The sequence below is a fragment of the Brachyhypopomus gauderio genome, unplaced genomic scaffold, assembly GCF_052324685.1.
Source record: "Brachyhypopomus gauderio isolate BG-103 unplaced genomic scaffold, BGAUD_0.2 sc34, whole genome shotgun sequence".
Taxonomy (NCBI): domain Eukaryota; kingdom Metazoa; phylum Chordata; class Actinopteri; order Gymnotiformes; family Hypopomidae; genus Brachyhypopomus; species Brachyhypopomus gauderio.
In genome coordinates this window covers 2,255,001-2,273,989 of record NW_027506866.1, presented here as the reverse complement: position 1 = coordinate 2,273,989, position 18,989 = coordinate 2,255,001, and the positions used below count along the sequence as shown (strand labels likewise).

The following is an 18,989-nucleotide window of genomic DNA, read 5'->3' as shown; positions in this document are numbered from 1 at the left end:
GAAACCTCATTGTATACTTTTATAAGGTGGTGTAAGAACAAACCCTACATACGTCACTGGAGGTAAAAGAACACGTCACTCCTCTGCAAAGTTTAGCTTTTACCAAATTGACTTTGAAGTGATGGAGGTCTGAGTTCATGGCAGAGGTGTAGAGCGTATGATGGTGTGTATCTTAGGATGTATCCGGAACAAATTTGCATTCGCTAAGAGGACGACAGCTGGAGAGTCTGGCTCCGCCCATATTTAATTCAGATCTGGAGGTGGATGAAGAGGAGGATGAAGAGCAGAAGGCGGCGTCTGTCCATGAGGTGAAAACACCCGCTAGAATGTAATGCTCTGATTTTTAGCTCACTGTCACCTTTGTAGTCTTTACAGTGCAGTAAAGTATGAGGAATGATTTTCTGTATCCGTGTTGCGGTGTGTGTTTGTGTGTACGTAGAGTCTGCTAGGGTCATCAGACCTGTTGCAGAACATACACTTGGACCTGGACATCCTGAAAGGGGGACTGCAGTATGAGGTGGCCACGATGTTCTTCACTCTCCCTCACTCACACATTATAGCTTTTCACACACATTTATACAGCGCCACTAACATCACTGTGTGTGCTCACGTGATCTTGGTGTTACTGTAGCACCTTGCTCTACCTTTCGCAAACACACACACACACACACACACACACACACACACACACAATGATCTTGTGAATGTCTGTACATGCATGTTCATGTATATGTGTTTGCATGTGTTGGTGTGTTTGTCTGTGTATGAGCAGGACAGTGAAGTCAGTGGCAGTGCTCCTGTGGAGGAGAGATCCGAACCAGAACGCCAAGATCTCACTCCGTTAAGAGACCACAGCCCTGACCCACCCTTGCAGGTACTCATTAACACTCACACTGCCTCTCTTCCTATATGTCTCTCCCTCCCTCCCTCCCTCTCTCTGTCTGTCTGCCTGTCTTTCTCTACAAACACTATAGCAGTGGCATAAGTGAGGAGACCTCAAAGTTTATTTGAGGTTAGGGTTTTATTTGAGGTCATGCACCAGAGTGTTTCTTTCTTTCAGTGTTTCTTTTTGTCTTCTTCCTTTCCGTCCATCCATCCATCCATTTATCCATTCGTCTGTTAGTCTCAGGATGAGAAAGATGGAGAGAGAGAGGAAGATGAGAAGATGAGACCACAAGTGGCAGAGAGGTTGGTCTCATTAATGCTGTTGATACCAGAATGTGGTCAACACACGCACACACATGCATAGACACACACAGCTTTTGATAATTCAACTTCAATTCAGTTCAAAATTTGGACATCGTCCTTGAACATTTTCATATTTAATCTTAAATCTACTTCTGTCATGCAGTCAGATTATGTGACTTCCAAGTCAGAATGCACAAATGCTCACAAGTTCAGCAAATTGACTCGGAGAATTTGACTTTGTTTCAATAAATTGTTTTAAGTGAGGAAATCACAATTGCATGTTTCTACTTTCAAGATACTGTATAATATCACTGAGGTGTGAACGTTTTCCATAAATTTCACCTGAAAGCCAAACATGTCTATAACTTTGTGAGTAGTGTGTGTGTCATGATTGGTAACATTACACTGTTGGGTGTTACAGGATGATGTTGGAGCCTTCCTCCCCTCCATCCTCTTCCTCACTCTCCAAACCCTCTGGTGGACTGCAAGAGCCACTGAAGAACAATAGCGCCCTCTGCTGGCTGAGGCCGGAGACGGTTCGCGGGACAGCGAGCAGGAGCAGCGTGGCAGAGGAGACTGAGCTGGACGTGGAGGAAGAAAAGACAAAGAGAGAGGAGGAGTGTGTGTGTGTGTGTGAGTGTGGTCAGCTGTCTGGTCTGTTGCAGGAGGTGAGGGAGGAGGTTCAGAGGGAGCACAGCAGGAAGCTGGAGCAGCTGTCGCAGGAGCACCAGGAGCAGCTCCTCACCCTCAGACACGAGCACCTGGAGGAGGTGCGGCAGGGAGAATTCATTTACTCACAGCTCAGTGATCACCTGAGAGGCCGAGCCAATGTGTGTTCATCACACGGTGTGTGTGCAGGAGAGCGTGGAGAGGGAGCGCTTGTTGAGGGCTCATCTGGAGGAGAAGGAGAGAATGCAGGCTTCACACACATCCCAGCTGGAGCAGCTCAGACTACAGCTCGACTCTCAGCTCCAACACACCCACAAAACACACATGCAGAAAGTAAGATCCCACACCCACACGATACGCACGCGCAAAAACGCCTCTTCTGCCGTACCCAGTCGGGTGGTTATGTGTATAAAGACGGTGAGAGTTGTTTGTATTTGTTTGTTTTTCTTGTGTGTGTGTTTAGGAGTTAGAAGTGCAGAAGATGATGGAGCAACTGAACATGAAATCCAAAGAGCTCAAAAGTCAGGAACTGCTACTCCAAACTCAGGTACTTTACCTGCGTTATTTGAGTGTGTGTGTGTGTGTGTGTGTGTGTGTGTGTGTGTGTGTGTGTGTGTGTGTGTGTGTGTGTGTGTGTGTGTGTGTGTGTGTTTGTTTTTGTGAAAAATCAGTACAAATGTCATAATACACAGTCACGAAGTTAGGACTCATGTAAAAGTCAGTACCAAAAACCATGTCCTAACTTTTCTGACGATGCTACGGTGTTCAGAGAGGTATAATGTATCTCTGTAATTGATATCGCGAAAGTACTAAATTTTAACAATCGTCAGAACAAATCTGGGTGTGGGTGTGGCAATTTGGCTGAAGTGTGTGCACGCCACCAGCGGATTATTGAGGAACTGCAAGCAAAGCCACGCACACTTCGGAAGACGCGTCAGCTATTCCCGGATGTGACGTCAGTAGTCTACTAGGAAGCATCCAATCCATCCAATACTCATTAGATAAACAAATAATCCTTCGAGCGTTCGCGGCAAAATTACGTCACGTTTTTCCCGGGAAAATTGGAGAAGTTGGACGGAGAGCTTTTATTACCTGCGTGGATGTGGTAAGTTAAAAAACATATTTTTTTCTTGTTAATGTTTTTAGAGTATTTGACAACCTTATTATATACGTGTCTATATTAATTTGTTTTTCTTTCTTCATGCGCTTAGAACAAATTACTTTTAAATGCGTTACCTAGAGTGAAACACTTTGCTGTTAAATTCGTATGTTTAACCTGGCAAGTGTCCGTCCAGTTTATCAGACTTAGATTTCTTTACGAGTTATTTTATCAGTATAAGTAACAGCAAGGGATCCGTAGTTGTTTTTATATAAATTATGTAATAAATTTGACATCTTCGAATTAGATATATCCAAATCTCCACTTAGTCGATTCAGCTCTCGTCAGTCATCATAATTGGGTTTTTGTTACACGCCGCTTAAAGCTGGGCGTACACTGTGCGATTTTTGGCCCATTTTGAGCCGATTTTTCACTCGTGTGACTATCTTTGCGATCGGGCTGAGTTTCGGCTCAATCGCGTGTCGTGCATCGTATAGTTTACACAGGTAAACGAGGAGCGATTCACACCTCACGACCAACTCCCGATCAGAAATCGCAGCGTCGCAAGAATATCAAACATGTTTGATATTCAAATCGCTCCTCGTGAGAGTATCGCACTGTTGAAGCAGCTCTACGAGCCGACTCTCCTTTTAAACCCTGCGATTTAGTCGTACAGTTTGAGATGGAGCTGAGTACACCATTTAAAATATCGTACAGTGTATGCCCAGCTTTACTCTGGCTCCGTGTCAGTTCCTTTGCGCGAGCGGTATTACATGCTTTTTCAACACGGCAGAGTGGGGGAAGGGTGGAGACAGTTGTGTAATGGCGGACGTCAGAAAGTTGTGCTGAATTTAAACATATATTTACACATATAATTTATTTAATTGTTAGGAAAATGTATATTTTGAATGTATATTTTGAACATTTCCAGAAATATTCCAAATACTTAGTCGATTGAGATCGTAATACGCTAACCCTAATCCTGTCCGCATTAGAATGGGGGAGGAGGGGTGCCAGTTACGTTTCTCAGCTTTGCAGAGTGGGGGAGGGGTGGAGACTAAGCAGAGAGAGGGAGGAGTTAGGGTTAGGGTTAGAGTGGCGAGTTCTGAACTTTGAGGGATTTAGCTGGGCAGTGCAAGTTGCTGTTCGGGTGGGGGAAGGTGCACTGGTGACGTTTGCAGTTGTGAAATGGCGGACGTCAGAGAGTTGTGCTGAATTTAAACATATATTTACACATATATAACTTATTTAATTGTTAGGAAAATGTATATTTTGAATGTATATTTTGAACATTTCCAGAAATATTCCAAATACTTAGTCGATTGAGATCGTAATACGCTAACCCTAATCCTGTCCGCATTAGAATGGGGGAGGAGGGGTGCCAGTTACGTTTCTCAGCTTTGCAGAGTGGGGGAGGGGTGGAGACTAAGCAGAGAGAGGGAGGAGTTAGGGTTAGGGTTAGAGTGGCGAGTTCTGAACTTTGAGGGATTTAGCTGGGCAGTGCAAGTTGCTGTTCGGGTGGGGGAAGGTGCACTGGTGACGTTTGCAGTTGTGAAATGGCGGACGTCAGAGAGTTGTGCTGAATTTAAACATATATTTACACATATATAACTTATTTAATTGTTAGGAAAATGTATATTTTGAATGTATATTTTGAACATTTCCAGAAATATTCCAAATACTTAGTCGATTGAGATCGTAATACGCTAACCCTAATCCTGTCCGCATTAGAATGGGGGAGGAGGGGTGCCAGTTACGTTTCTCAGCTTTGCAGAGTGGGGGAGGGGTGGAGACTAAGCAGAGAGAGGGAGGAGTTAGGGTTAGGGTTAGAGTGGCGAGTTCTGAACTTTGAGGGATTTAGCTGGGCAGTGCAAGTTGCTGTTCGGGTGGGGGAAGGTGCACTGGTGACGTTTGCAGTTGTGAAATGGCGGACGTCAGAAAGTTGTGCTGAATTTATATAATGTATGTATGTATGTATGTATGTATGTATATATATATATATATATATATATATATATATATATATATATATATATATATATATATATATTATGTATGTATGTATGTATGTATATATATATATATATATATATATATATATATATATATATATATATATATATATATGTGTATGTAATTGTTAGGAAAATGTATATTTTGAACATTTCTAGAAATATACCAAATATTTAGTCGATTGAGATCTGTAACCCTAATCCTGTCTGCATTAGAATGGGGGAGGGGTGCCAGTTACGTTTTGAGCTTTGCAGAGTGGGGGAGGGGAGCAGAGGAAGCAGAGTGAGGTATTCTGTGAGAACGAATCGCTTTATAAGTAGTGCTGTGAAAATAGGGTTTTTTTTGTTTTTTTTTTTAACTCAACTTTAGTTTAGGAAATAATGGTTAATTGCAGTTTTAAAGAAGCAACGATAAACAGACATTCACTTACTGGAATTATCTAAAGTATTTATGTATTGATATTTCCAAATACATATTTTAGAGGCGATCAACATAAAGGCAACATATTTAAGTTAAAGCTGTAAAAATTGTCAGTGTCTGGTCTACATATTCAAAAAGAACATCCAGTATTCTGAAAAGCACAAGGGCCTTTTTGTGTTTGTTTTGAAGTTATTATGCTTCTAGAATTTTTTATTGGAATTAAGATTGGAATTGGAATTAAGATGTTTTTAGGCTGACCTAAAATGAATGAACATTTAATGTTTATTTCCATGTAATTCAGAATTTTATTGTCCCTAGACAATCCTGTACAAACATGTCAAAAAGAAGAACCAGGCTTAGTCCGGTAGAAGATGCTACTGGGCATGTTATTTCTCAAAAAGATAAACCTTGGTTTGAAGAAAGACTCATAAATGCATATAAAGGTAAGCCTTAATTCATGAGTTTTCCTTAATGACTTCATGATTTGGTTTAGCACATGAAGGTGAAGTTCTTAATTGAAGGTTTTCAAGTAGACACATCTCTTCATCCACATTTCACTACATTAAGCCCACACCACCATACCCAGTCTACACCTGGCCCCATTGACACCGTTAATGTGTACTCCGTCCCACCAGTTCCATATAAATTTTTACCTATTTCATCATCAAACACTAATTACAGAATAGATCCATACTGGCACACTGTCATGCCCAACTCCACCCCCCTCGATTGTCCTGCCTTGTTTCCCCATTGCCATAGTTCCCTTCTGTCTGTCACGCCCCTGTCCTCAGTGTTCCCACCTGTGTCTTGTTTAGTTTCCCTGTCCCAGTGTATTTTAGTCCTTCTGTTTCAGCCATCTGCGTCAGTCATTGTGTTTGTGAGTACTCCTTTATCCTGCCCTGCCTTGCTCTGCTCTCCATTCCGTGTAGTCTCTCTGTCTTTGTCTAGGTTTCGTTTTCTAGAGTGCTTTGTGTTTTTACATCTACCTGTTTTCCTGTGCGCTGCTCTCTCCTTGCCTGCTTATCGTTTCTCCCTTGCTTCCCCAGTATTCCGGTTTGGTCAGTTCTGTTTGGTCTTCCTTATGTTCCTTACCATGTTTCCTACTTGCCCGTGACATTTCTGTTTCCCTCTGAGCTCATTGTCTTTTGCCATAGTCTATTTTCCCTGATCTAGTGTTCCCTACCTGGTTATTCTCTCGTAGTTTTATGCTTTCAGTCTAGCGTTGTCCTTCCGTCATTCCACCCTCCCGATAAGTGTTCTGCATTTAAGAATATAACACGAACACAGTAACTAGATTCCTGTGTTCTGTACCCCTAGTGTTTAAAACCGTATGTTTTATTCTGTTCTTTTATCTCGGTTGATTATATTAGAAATATGCATTCGTGGTTGCTTGTATGTCTGTCGTCTTGAGTTGAACTAGGTCTCTGGTAGCATGTTTAATATTTTTGTTCTGGTAGTGTGTTGCTTGTTTGCTGTGTCATTAAGTTTATGTACCCTTTAGCGTACATCCCCTTCTACCTGATTGTTCTCCTTGGTTCTATTGTGTTTATTTCATTTAATAAATTATTTTAAAACTTGCGGTTGCGTCACACCCGCCCCTTGATACGTTATACACACCCAGTGACTAACGCCATCCCCAGCCCCACTTGCACTGTTAATGTCCACCTATGCTATAAGGCACCCTGTGTAACTATAACTCACGGACTCCACTCTAGCTTTATTACCTCATCCTTACACCCTGACCAACCAACCTCATCCTTAAACTAAACTTAAACTTTATTGATCCCACAAGTGGAAAATTCAGTTCCCCCGGGACCACGGTGTAAAGCACAGAGATCCCAGAGTGGCCACACCCTGACCAACCAACCTCATCCTTACACCCTGACCAACCAACCAACCTCATCCTTACACCCTGACCAACCAACCAACCAACCTCATCCTTACACCCTGACCAACCAACCAACCAACCAACCTCATCCTTACACCTTGACCAACCAACCTCATCCTTACACCTTGACCAACCAACCTCATCCTTACACCCTGACCAACCAACCTCATCCTTACACCCTGACCAACCAACCTCATCCTTACACCCTGACCAACCAACCTCATCCTTACACCCTGACCAACCAACCAACCAACCTCATTCTTACACCCTGACCAACCAACCTCATTCTTACACCCTGACCAACCAACCTCATTCTTACACCCTGACCAACCAACCTCATCCTTACACCCTGACCAACCAACCTCATTCTTACACCCTGACCAACCAACCAACCTCATTCTTACACCCTGACCAACCAACCAACCTCATTCTTACACCCTGACCAACCAACCAACCTCATCCTTACACCCTGACCAACCAACCAACCTCATCCTTACACCCTGACCAACCAACCAACCTCATCCTTACACCCTGACCAACCAACCAACCTCATCCTTACACCCTGACCAACCAACCAACCTCATCCTTACACCCTGACCAACCAACCAACCTCATTCTTACACCCTGACCAACCAACCAACCTCATTCTTACACCCTGACCAACCAACCAACCTCATCCTTACACCCTGACCAACCAACCAACCTCATCCTTACACCCTGACCAACCAACCAACCTCATTCTTACACCCTGACCAACCAACCAACCTCATTCTTACACCCTGACCAACCAACCAACCTCATCCTTACACCCTGACCAACCAACCAACCTCATCCTTACACCCAACCAACCAACCAACCTCATCCTTACACCCTGACCAACCAACCAACCTCATCCTTACACCCTGACCAACCAACCAACCTCATCCTTACACCCTGACCAACCAACCAACCTCATCCTTACACCCTGACCAACCAACCAACCTCATCCTTACACCCTGACCAACCAACCAACCTCATTCTTACACCCTGACCAACCAACCAACCTCATTCTTACACCCTGACCAACCAACCAACCTCATCCTTACACCCTGACCAACCAACCAACCTCATCCTTACACCCTGACCAGCCAACCAACCTCATCCTTACACCCTGACCAACCAACCAACCAACCTCATCCTTACACCCTGACCAACCAACCAACCAACCTCATCCTTACACCCTGACCAACCAACCAACCAACCTCATCCTTACACCCTGACCAACCAACCAACCTTATCCTTACACCCTGACCAACAAACCAACCTCATCCTTACACCCTGACCAACAAACCAACCTCATCCTTACACCCTGACCAGCCAACCAACCTCATCCTTACACCCTGACCAGCCAACCAACCTCATCCTTACACCCTGACCAGCCAACCAACCTCATTCTTACACCCTGACCAACCAACCAACCTCATCCTTACACCCTGACCAACCAACCAACCTCATCCTTACACCCTGACCAACTAGTTTTGAAATGTACCGTAGCAGATTATATCCTTGTCAGCTTTAGATCCAGCAGCCCTGGGTACTGTTCTGCAGCCCTTTGCAACATATATCTCAATTACTTTTTTTAACCCAATAATTTGTTGGTTATTTTATACAACCATTTCTATTTGATGCCTGAAGATGCTTAGTCGTTACTGTCCTCTGCTTACATGATCAATGTACATGTTAGAGCTCTTTATTTAGCAGCAGCATCCTCCAAAATCTTTGCATTTTAGATTCATTGTCTTTAAATTAAACAAATGTCCTTTACATTTAATTTCTGTTCTATTTTAGGAAGGGGAGTGTTTGCCCTCATGCACATTGAGAGTGGATGCTTTGTGCTTGAATATAAAGGAAAACTTATTTCACAAAAGGAGAGTTTTAAAAGACAAAGAAGATATACAGAAAAACAAAATGGGTTTTTGTTTGACTTTGAGTGGAATGGAAGCTCATGGTGGTACGTCACGCTGTAAATTTCTAAACATTTCTCTGTTAGTCTAGTTGCTAACTTGCATGCAAGATAAAATCACATTGTGCCTGAAATGTGCTGATTTTGTATTTTTATTTTTTCAGGGGTTTATCTATAGTAGATATTAAAATATTTTGTGCAATTGGTATATTTCCTGTAACGTACTACTAATCCATCAATGTTCATGTATTGAGTGGAATACATCTAAGATAAGAATGTTTCTTTCAGCATTGATGCTTCTGAAGAGGATGGAACACTTGGCAGGCTTGTGAATGATGATGCAAAAAATGCCAACTGTAAAATGAAGAAAATTGTAGTTAATGGCAGGCCACACCTGTGTTTATTCGCGATCAAGAATATACTCCCGGGGGAAGAAATAACATACGATTATGGAGACAGTGCTTGGCCGTGGCGTTCACTGGTGAGTAAAAAAAAACACTGAAAAACAATATATGGGAACGATCATCTCTTGCACCATATTTGGGCACCTGTTTGGGTAGTTTGTTTTTGTATCTGAGATAGAGATATGATGGATGACGGTGTTTAGCTGAATGTTAGTAAAATGTTACACAATTTTACATGATTTTGTATACTAATTGACTTTGTTTTGTCATAAAAGGTTAAAGTTAATATTTCAAAGAAAGACATGTTACAGAAAAAACGTTTTGGTGAACCTGAACCTTCTCTGGCTTCTGAGAGACTGGAACAAATAAACACTATTTCACAGGTACAATCTGTCTATATACTCAACACTCACTTAGATGTCCTGAAATAACATTCAGAGGCACTGTTGGGGTGAAATTTAAATAACCTGCTAAGCCTTAATGTGCTTTGACTTTTTATTAATAAATTTTCTGAAGGTTGATGGCAAAAAATTCTTAATGGGAAATTTTTAGACTGGTGTAGAGTCTACAATGTCATAACAGTTGTCTGTGTGATGTCCTAATTGTTTGTGTATTTGTTTTGCTGTTTAACATTTTTCTATGTACTAAACACATTTAGTTTTTGCCAATAATGTTTAAGATAGCAATGGAATTTGTATTTTTACATAGTTTTACAATAGCTGAGATGTGCAGAGAGCATATTTCACCAATTCTGATCAGCTTGAAGTGTAAATTGTCCTGATATTGGACTGGACCTGAAAGTGTGTGTGTGGTCCTAATTATTCACCTTGGCGTAATTGATGTTTAACAAACTGTAATTGATCCTGCTTTAACTACTAATTGTGTTTTTTCTGCTATTGTGGCATTATTAATGGTGATTATGAAATATGTGTGTTCATTTAGAATGTCAGCAGTGACATGCAACAAGACAAAATGACCAGATCTCCTGGTGAACCTGAACCCTCACTGGCTTCTGATGGGTGCACACCTGTCCCTCCTGCTGAATGGGTAAATTTGATAGCAATGGAATTTTTATTTTTACATAGTTTTACAATAGTTGAGATGTGCAGAGAGCATATTTCACCAATTCTGACCTGCTTGAAGTGTAACTTGTCCTGATATTGGACTGGACCTGAAAGTGTGTGTGTGTGGTCCTAATTATTCACCTTAGCGTAATTGATGTTTAATAAACTGTAATTGATCCTGTTTTAACTACTAATTGTGTTTTTTCTGCTATTGTGGCATTATTAATGGTGATTATGAAATATGTGTGTTCATTTAGAATGTCAGCAGTGACATGCAAAAAGACAAAATGACCAGATCTCCTGGTGAACCTGAACCCTCACTGGCTTCTGATGGGTGCACACCTGGCCCTCCTGCTGAATGGGTAAATTTGATAGCAATGGAATTTTTATTTTTACATAGTTTTACAATAGTTGAGATGTGCAGAGAGCATATTTCACCAATTCCGACCTGCTTGAAGTGTAACTTGTCCTGATATTGGACTGGACCTGAAAGTGTGTGTGTGTGTGTGTGTGTGGTCCTAATTATTCACCTTGGCGTAATTGATGTTTAATAAACTGTAATTGATCCTGCTTTAACTACTAATTGTGTTTTTTCTGCTATTGTGGCATTATTAATGGTGATTATGAAATATGTGTGTTCATTTAGAATGTCAGCAGTGACATGCAAGAAGACAAAATGACCAGATCTCCTGGTGAACCTGAACCCTCACTGGCTTCTGATGGGTGCACACCTGTCCCTCCTGCTGAATGGGTAAATTTGATAGCAATGGAATTTTTATTTTTACATAGTTTTACAATAGTTGAGATGTGCAGAGAGCATATTTCACCAATTCTGACCTGCTTGAAGTGTAACTTGTCCTGATATTGGACTGGACCTGAAAGTGTGTGTGTGTGGTCCTAATTATTCACCTTAGCGTAATTGATGTTTAATAAACTGTAATTGATCCTGTTTTAACTACTAATTGTGTTTTTTCTGCTATTGTGGCATTATTAATGGTGATTATGAAATATGTGTGTTCATTTAGAATGTCAGCAGTGACATGCAAAAAGACAAAATGACCAGATCTCCTGGTGAACCTGAACCCTCACTGGCTTCTGATGGGTGCACACCTGGCCCTCCTGCTGAATGGGTAAATTTGATAGCAATGGAATTTTTATTTTTACCTAGTTTTACAATAGTTAAGATGTGCAGAGAGCACATTTCACCAATTCTGACCTGCTTGAAGTGTAACTTGTCCTGATATTGGACTGGACCTGAAAGTGTGTGTGTGTGTGTGTGTGTGTGTGTGTGTGGTCCTAATTATTCACCTTGGCGTAATTGATGTTTAATAAACTGTAATTGATCCTGCTTTAACTACTAATTGTGTTTTTTCTGCTATTGTGGCATTATTAATGGTGATTATGAAATATGTGTGTTCATTTAGAATGTCAGCAGTGACATGCAAGAAGACAAAATGACCAGATCTCCTGGTGAACCTGAACCCTCACTGGCTTCTGATGGGTGCACACCTGGCCCTCCTGCTGAATGGGTAAATTTGATAGCAATGGAATTTTTATTTTTACATAGTTTTACAATAGTTGAGATGTGCAGAGAGCATATTTCACCAATTCTGACCTGCTTGAAGTGTAACTTGTCCTGATATTGGACTGGACCTGAAAGTGTGTGTGTGTGGTCCTAATTATTCACCTTAGCGTAATTGATGTTTAATAAACTGTAATTGATCCTGTTTTAACTACTAATTGTGTTTTTTCTGCTATTGTGGCATTATTAATGGTGATTATGAAATATGTGTGTTCATTTAGAATGTCAGCAGTGACATGCAAAAAGACAAAATGACCAGATCTCCTGGTGAACCTGAACCCTCACTGGCTTCTGATGGGTGCACACCTGGCCCTCCTGCTGAATGGGTAAATTTGATAGCAATGGAATTTTTATTTTTACATAGTTTTACAATAGTTGAGATGTGCAGAGAGCATATTTCACCAATTCCGACCTGCTTGAAGTGTAACTTGTCCTGATATTGGACTGGACCTGAAAGTGTGTGTGTGTGTGGTCCTAATTATTCACCTTAGCGTAATTGATGTTTAATAAACTGTAATTGATCCTGTTTTAACTACTAATTGTGTTTTTTCTGCTATTGTGGCATTATTAATGGTGATTATGAAATATGTGTGTTCATTTAGAATGTCAGCAGTGACATGCAAGAAGACAAAATGACCAGATCTCCTGGTGAACCTGAACCCTCACTGGCTTCTGATGGGTGCACACCTGGCCCTCCTGCTGAATGGGTAAATTTGATAGCAATGGAATTTTTATTTTTACATAGTTTTACAATAGTTGAGATGTGCAGAGAGCATATTTCACCAATTCTGACCTGCTTGAAGTGTAACTTGTCCTGATATTGGACTGGACCTGAAAGTGTGTGTGTGTGGTCCTAATTATTCACCTTAGCGTAATTGATGTTTAATAAACTGTAATTGATCCTGTTTTAACTACTAATTGTGTTTTTTCTGCTATTGTGGCATTATTAATGGTGATTATGAAATATGTGTGTTCATTTAGAATGTCAGCAGTGACATGCAAAAAGACAAAATGACCAGATCTCCTGGTGAACCTGAACCCTCACTGGCTTCTGATGGGTGCACACCTGTCCCTCCTGCTGAATGGGTAAATTTGATAGCAATGGAATTTTTATTTTTACATAGTTTTACAATAGTTGAGATGTGCAGAGAGCATATTTCACCAATTCCGACCTGCTTGAAGTGTAACTTGTCCTGATATTGGACTGGACCTGAAAGTGTGTGTGTGTGTGTGGTCCTAATTATTCACCTTGGCGTAATTGATGTTTAATAAACTGTAATTGATCCTGCTTTAACTACTAATTGTGTTTTTTCTGCTATTGTGGCATTATTAATGGTGATTATGAAATATGTGTGTTCATTTAGAATGTCAGCAGTGACATGCAAAAAGACAAAATGACCAGATCTCCTGGTGAACCTGAACCCTCACTGGCTTCTGATGGGTGCACACCTGTCCCTCCTGCTGAATGGGTAAATTTGATAGCAATGGAATTTTTATTTTTACATAGTTTTACAATAGTTGAGATGTGCAGAGAGCATATTTCACCAATTCCGACCTGCTTGAAGTGTAACTTGTCCTGATATTGGACTGGACCTGAAAGTGTGTGTGTGTGTGGTCCTAATTATTCACCTTGGCGTAATTGATGTTTAATAAACTGTAATTGATCCTGCTTTAACTACTAATTGTGTTTTTTCTGCTATTGTGGCATTATTAATGGTGATTATGAAATATGTGTGTTCATTTAGAATGTCAGCAGTGACATGCAAAAAGACAAAATGACCAGATCTCCTGGTGAACCTGAACCCTCACTGGCTTCTGATGGGTGCACACCTGTCCCTCCTGCTGAATGGGTAAATTTGATAGCAATGGAATTTTTATTTTTACATAGTTTTACAATAGTTGAGATGTGCAGAGAGCATATTTACCAATTCCGACCTGCTTGAAGTGTAACTTGTCCTGATATTGGACTGGACCTGAAAGTGTGTGTGTGTGTGTGTGTGTGGTCCTAATTATTCACCTTGGCGTAATTGATGTTTAATAAACTGTAATTGATCCTGCTTTAACTACTAATTGTGTTTTTTCTGCTATTGTGTGTTCATTTAGAATGTCAGCAGTGACATGCAAGAAGACAAAATGACCAGATCTCCTGGTGAACCTGAACCCTCACTGGCTTCTGATGGGTGCACACCTGTCCTTCCTGCTGAATGGGTAAATTTGAGTTGGTTGTGCATTCTTTAGAAATATATTTACTTAGTATAATATGAACACATTTATAACAAGTTTTAATCTGATAATTTCTTTCAAGTGCTTTTTGGAAGTCTTAAAATAACATTCAATTGCGTTGTGTTGTGAGATTTGTTGACCTACTCAAATTGCAAAAGCCTGTTTGTAGGAGATTAATTTTACATTACATTGCTACATACATCTGCAGATCCCTTCAGATACCATATTTTCCAGACTATAAGGTGCACCGTATTATAAGGCGCATTCTGAATTACGGGGTCTCTTTCTGTATTTGACCCACGTATAAGGTGCACCGTACTATAAGGCACAGTCTCAATTACGGACACTATTTCTGTACAGTACTTACTGGTATTCTGTACGGCACCATATTAGGCACATGCTAAAACATACGGTCTACAAGAAAAGTAAAGGACGCGAAACTGTGATTTTTAAAAGTTTATTATACTACTTGACAAAACACACACAATTTTCTTCTCCTCTTCTCCCACAAATCCATCAAAGTCCTCATCTTCTGTGTCTGAATTAAAAAGCTGCGCAATTTCACTAACGAGCACTCCGGGTTCCCGCTCATCAATGTCTGAGTCAGTCTCGTTGCCAGGTAGCTGTTCAGCAATGAGGCCGGCTTTCGCGAAAGCTCGGACAACAGTTACAGCAGAAACTTTGGCCCACGCGTCCACAATACATTCACAAACGGTGGCATAACTCGTAACTCGCCCGCCGCTGCCTTCCAGTTTTAGTAAACGTGTGTTCGCCGTCTATCATCCATTGCTCCCACGCCACTCGCAACTTTAAATGCCCCATTTACGCCAATGTCCAGCGGTTGGAGTTGTTTGTTTAATCCTCCCGGAATGACGGCAAGCTCAGAATTAATTTTCTTCACTTGCCTTTTAACGTTGTCTGTGAGATGAGCACACATAGTCAGATCAGCAGGGATAGTGATGTGTGGAAAAAAGTGAAAACGAAATGAAATCTCTGTCTCGACTTCTTTACTTGACGCAGTTCATTTTCCTGTTTCGTCCATTTCCAAACCATAGATTTTGTAACGTTCTGCGTAGCGCAGAGCAGGGAGGCGGACACAAACGCTGAGGAAAGCGAGATTTATTAAGGGAAATTCCAAACTCTGAGTCAAAAAGGATGGCATGGGTCAGATTATTAAGGGAGTCCGAACATTGAACAATGACATTTTAACACAAGGAGTACTCACAAAAACCCGGCAGGGAAAACGGAACAGGCTGAAACACACGGGGAAACACGAATACAAACACAAGAGACCGCGAACGTGAACAGAGATACATGCATAGCACAAAACAACCGATAACCAGACTGGGGGAAATACAGGGACTATATAAACATGGAACTAACAAGACACAGGTGAGGACGATGATAACAAGGCATGGCAGACAAGGGAAACCGGGGCAACAGACGAGCTGGGCGGGATCGAGGAGCAGGGAACAACACACACACGAGGGAACAAGGGAAACCGGAGTGACAGCTAGGAGAGGGGGCGTAGCCCTACGTGACAGATTCATTTATGCCAAATTGTATCGCAGCTGCTCTATTCCCGTTTACAGCTGCATAACTGATAGCCTGTAGCTTTAAGTGTGCCTCGTAAACGTGTCTCTTCACTGGTGCCATTTTCGAGGGTTCTGGAAAAACAAATGTTATTTTGCAGCATACCTGTAGGTAAGCGTAAGTACTGGTACTGTACGTATTACGTAGTGTTCTTTGATTGGTTTACGTGGGGTACGTTCTGTACGTATTACGTTCCTGTGTCAGATATCGGAACTCAGTACTTGTATAAGGCGCACCGGATTATAAGGCGCACATCCGATTTCTGGGAAAAGTTTTGGCTTTTAGGTGCGCCTTATAGTCCGGAAAATATGGTAATTTGTGATGGGTGTAAAAGTAGTCATCTATGCATTTTTCATTGTTCTATCTTTTTAGACTGCTGTCATGGATGAATCCACTGATTACTCTGAATGTACAGACTACAGTGATGAAGACTATGAACCAAATATAGACAGTGAATCTTCAGACCTTTCCAGCTGTAGCAGGTCTGACATGCTGAGTAATATTTCGCCCAAAAAACTAAAGAGAAACAATGATAAAGACAGTGTGTTAACACGAATCCAGCAAAAGGGGGCAGTCAAAGCTGTCAACTCCCAGTGTCAAGTGTCTTCTTCAGAAATTCATGCAAGTAGCTCACGTGAAAGCTGTCCTACAGAACCTGATACCAGCACCCCTTCAGATCAGGGTTGTGTTCATGTAGTTCCAATGCCAACCTCAAGTAAAAGCTGGCGATACGCAAAGAAGCAGTACTGCCTTTATTGTGAGAAGCCATACTCTAAAATATCAAGACACCTGCAGTATGTACATCACAATGAACCAGACGTAGCAAAAGCATTCAGCTTTGATAAGAAATCAAAAGAAAGACGAGTTCGATTACGTTTGTTGACCACCAGAGGCAATTTTTTGCATAATGCTTTGATATCAAGTAGTGGCAAAGGAGATTTGGTTGCCCGTAGGAGACCTCAGAAACTAGGATCCACTCAAGAGTTTACGCACTGTATACACTGCCAGGGTCTATATGCAAGGAAGTCACTCTGGAGGCATATTAGAAACTGTCCACAGAACCCTAAAGTTGATGAGCCTGGGAATAGAAAAAAGATGGTTCAGTCACTCAACTGCATGGCACGTGTTCCTCCTGATGTTAGCAAAGCATTTTGGAAAACTGTTGTGTGTCAAATGAAACATGATGAAGTTTCTGCTGTAATTAGAAATGATAAATACATATTACTTTTTGGAGAACAGATGTTCAACAAGCTGAACCCAAGTTCCACGAAGAATGATTACATTCGTCAAAAAATGAGAGAGGTGGGACGTCTACTCTTGGAGGCAAGAAGACTGACACCTATTCGGTCTATGGAAGATTTTGTCTTGCCATCAAATTTTCCCCATGTCATAAAATCTGTGAGAGCTGTTTCTGGGCATTGTGAGGAGACCAACACTTACAGGATTCCATCGTTGGCTCTGAAGCTTGGCCACAGTTTATCAAAAATAGCAACTTCAGTGGAATGCAGTGCAATAATAACGGGCAGAGAGAGGCTGGCTGAGGATGCACGCAGCTTCAGGGTTCTCCAAGAGCATAAATGGAATGAGTCCATTTCAGCAGCAGCAGGAACAACTCTTAATGAGGCAAAAATGAACAAACCTCAGGTTTTGCCCTTCACAGAAGACGTCAAAACTTTGCACTCCTTTTTAAATACTGAGATGACAAAATATCAGCATGCTTTGAAGGACCACTCTGATGTCAAAACCTATGCAAGCTTATGCAAGTTGGTGCTTGCCAAAGTCATACTTTTTAACAGAAGGAGGGGTGGAGAGGCTTCAAGGATGAAGCTGGAGTCTTATCTTTCAAGAGTAAAATCACCAGTTCATGAAGACCTTGCCTCTGGTCTTAGTGATTTTGAAAAGAAGCTGTGTGAACACTTCCAAAGAGTAGAAATTCGTGGCAAGAGGGGCAGGAAGGTGGCTGTGCTGCTGACACCTGATATGGTCAATTGCATGGACCTCCTCGTCCAGCATAGAGATATCTGTCAGGTTCCGGAGGAAAATGTACACCTGTTTGCACGTCCAAACGCTCTTTCATCTTATCGTGGATCAGATGTTCTGCGTGAGTTTGGAGAATCCTGTGGTGCAAGAAATCCATCAGCCCTTTCATCCACAAAATTAAGAAAGCAGATTGCAACTCTGTCAACGGTGTTGAATTTGAAAGACAATGAAATGGATCAGCTTGCCAGTTTTTTGGGGCATGACATTAGGATTCATCGCCAATACTACCGTTTACCTGAAAGTACTTTGCAACTTGCCAAAATGAGCAAGCTTCTTATTGCAATGGAAAGAGGGACACTATCAGAATTCCAGGGTGCTACGTTAGATGAAATTGTCATTAATCCACAAGGTAGGGAACTTTTATAATATGTAAAAACTGTGTGTGTGTGTATATATGTATGTATGTATGTATGCAAATGTTTTTTTTTCTTGATCAGATGAAATTGAAGACTCTAATGCTGATACATCAAGTGATGAGGCAGAGTCAGATGATCCTCAGCCAAGCTGTAGCTCCAGAACTCCTGAACCATCACCCTCTGAAAGTGCACAGTTCTCAAATCCACATGGTAAGCTAGCTCATTTTTTGTCCTCTATTAGCTTCATTATCTTTCATGTAGGCATATGTTTGATCAAAATTGTCTCATGGTTTGACTTAGGACAATGTCTTTGCATGTTCATGAAATGTCCACTTTATTATACTTATATTTAAGATAACATTTCCTGTTCTTTAAGATCGGGGTAATAAAGGGATGAAGCGGAAACATGACTTGTCTCTTGACCAAAGTCATCAACATTCCACACAGACTACTGGTAAAGAAACTTAAACTATGTTTTGTTTAGTTTTTTTGTATGTAATCTGCAGTT

At 41.2% G+C, this 18,989-nt stretch overlaps 1 protein-coding gene and 1 long non-coding RNA gene across 2 annotated transcripts in view; both read left to right on the top strand.

The window, feature by feature from the left end:
- Positions 1 to 2,444: 2,444 nt before the first annotated feature.
- Positions 2,445 to 10,006, top strand: LOC143485402 (uncharacterized). The gene is made up of 5 exons (XR_013122869.1): positions 2,445 to 2,962; positions 5,708 to 5,832; positions 9,105 to 9,267; positions 9,508 to 9,700; positions 9,899 to 10,006. It is a non-coding gene; the product is annotated as an uncharacterized LOC143485402 (long non-coding RNA).
- Positions 10,007 to 14,374: 4,368 nt separating this feature from the next.
- Positions 14,375 to 18,989, top strand: part of LOC143485517 (uncharacterized) — a 12,065-nt gene continuing 7,450 nt past the window's right edge. The window contains exons 1-4 of the mRNA XM_076984964.1: positions 14,375 to 14,477; positions 16,458 to 18,474; positions 18,563 to 18,691; positions 18,858 to 18,935. Of these exons, the coding sequence (XP_076841079.1) occupies positions 14,388 to 14,477; positions 16,458 to 18,474; positions 18,563 to 18,691; positions 18,858 to 18,935 (2,314 nt within the window). The 5' untranslated portion in view covers positions 14,375 to 14,387. The remainder of the gene's footprint in view (positions 14,478 to 16,457; positions 18,475 to 18,562; positions 18,692 to 18,857; positions 18,936 to 18,989) is intronic.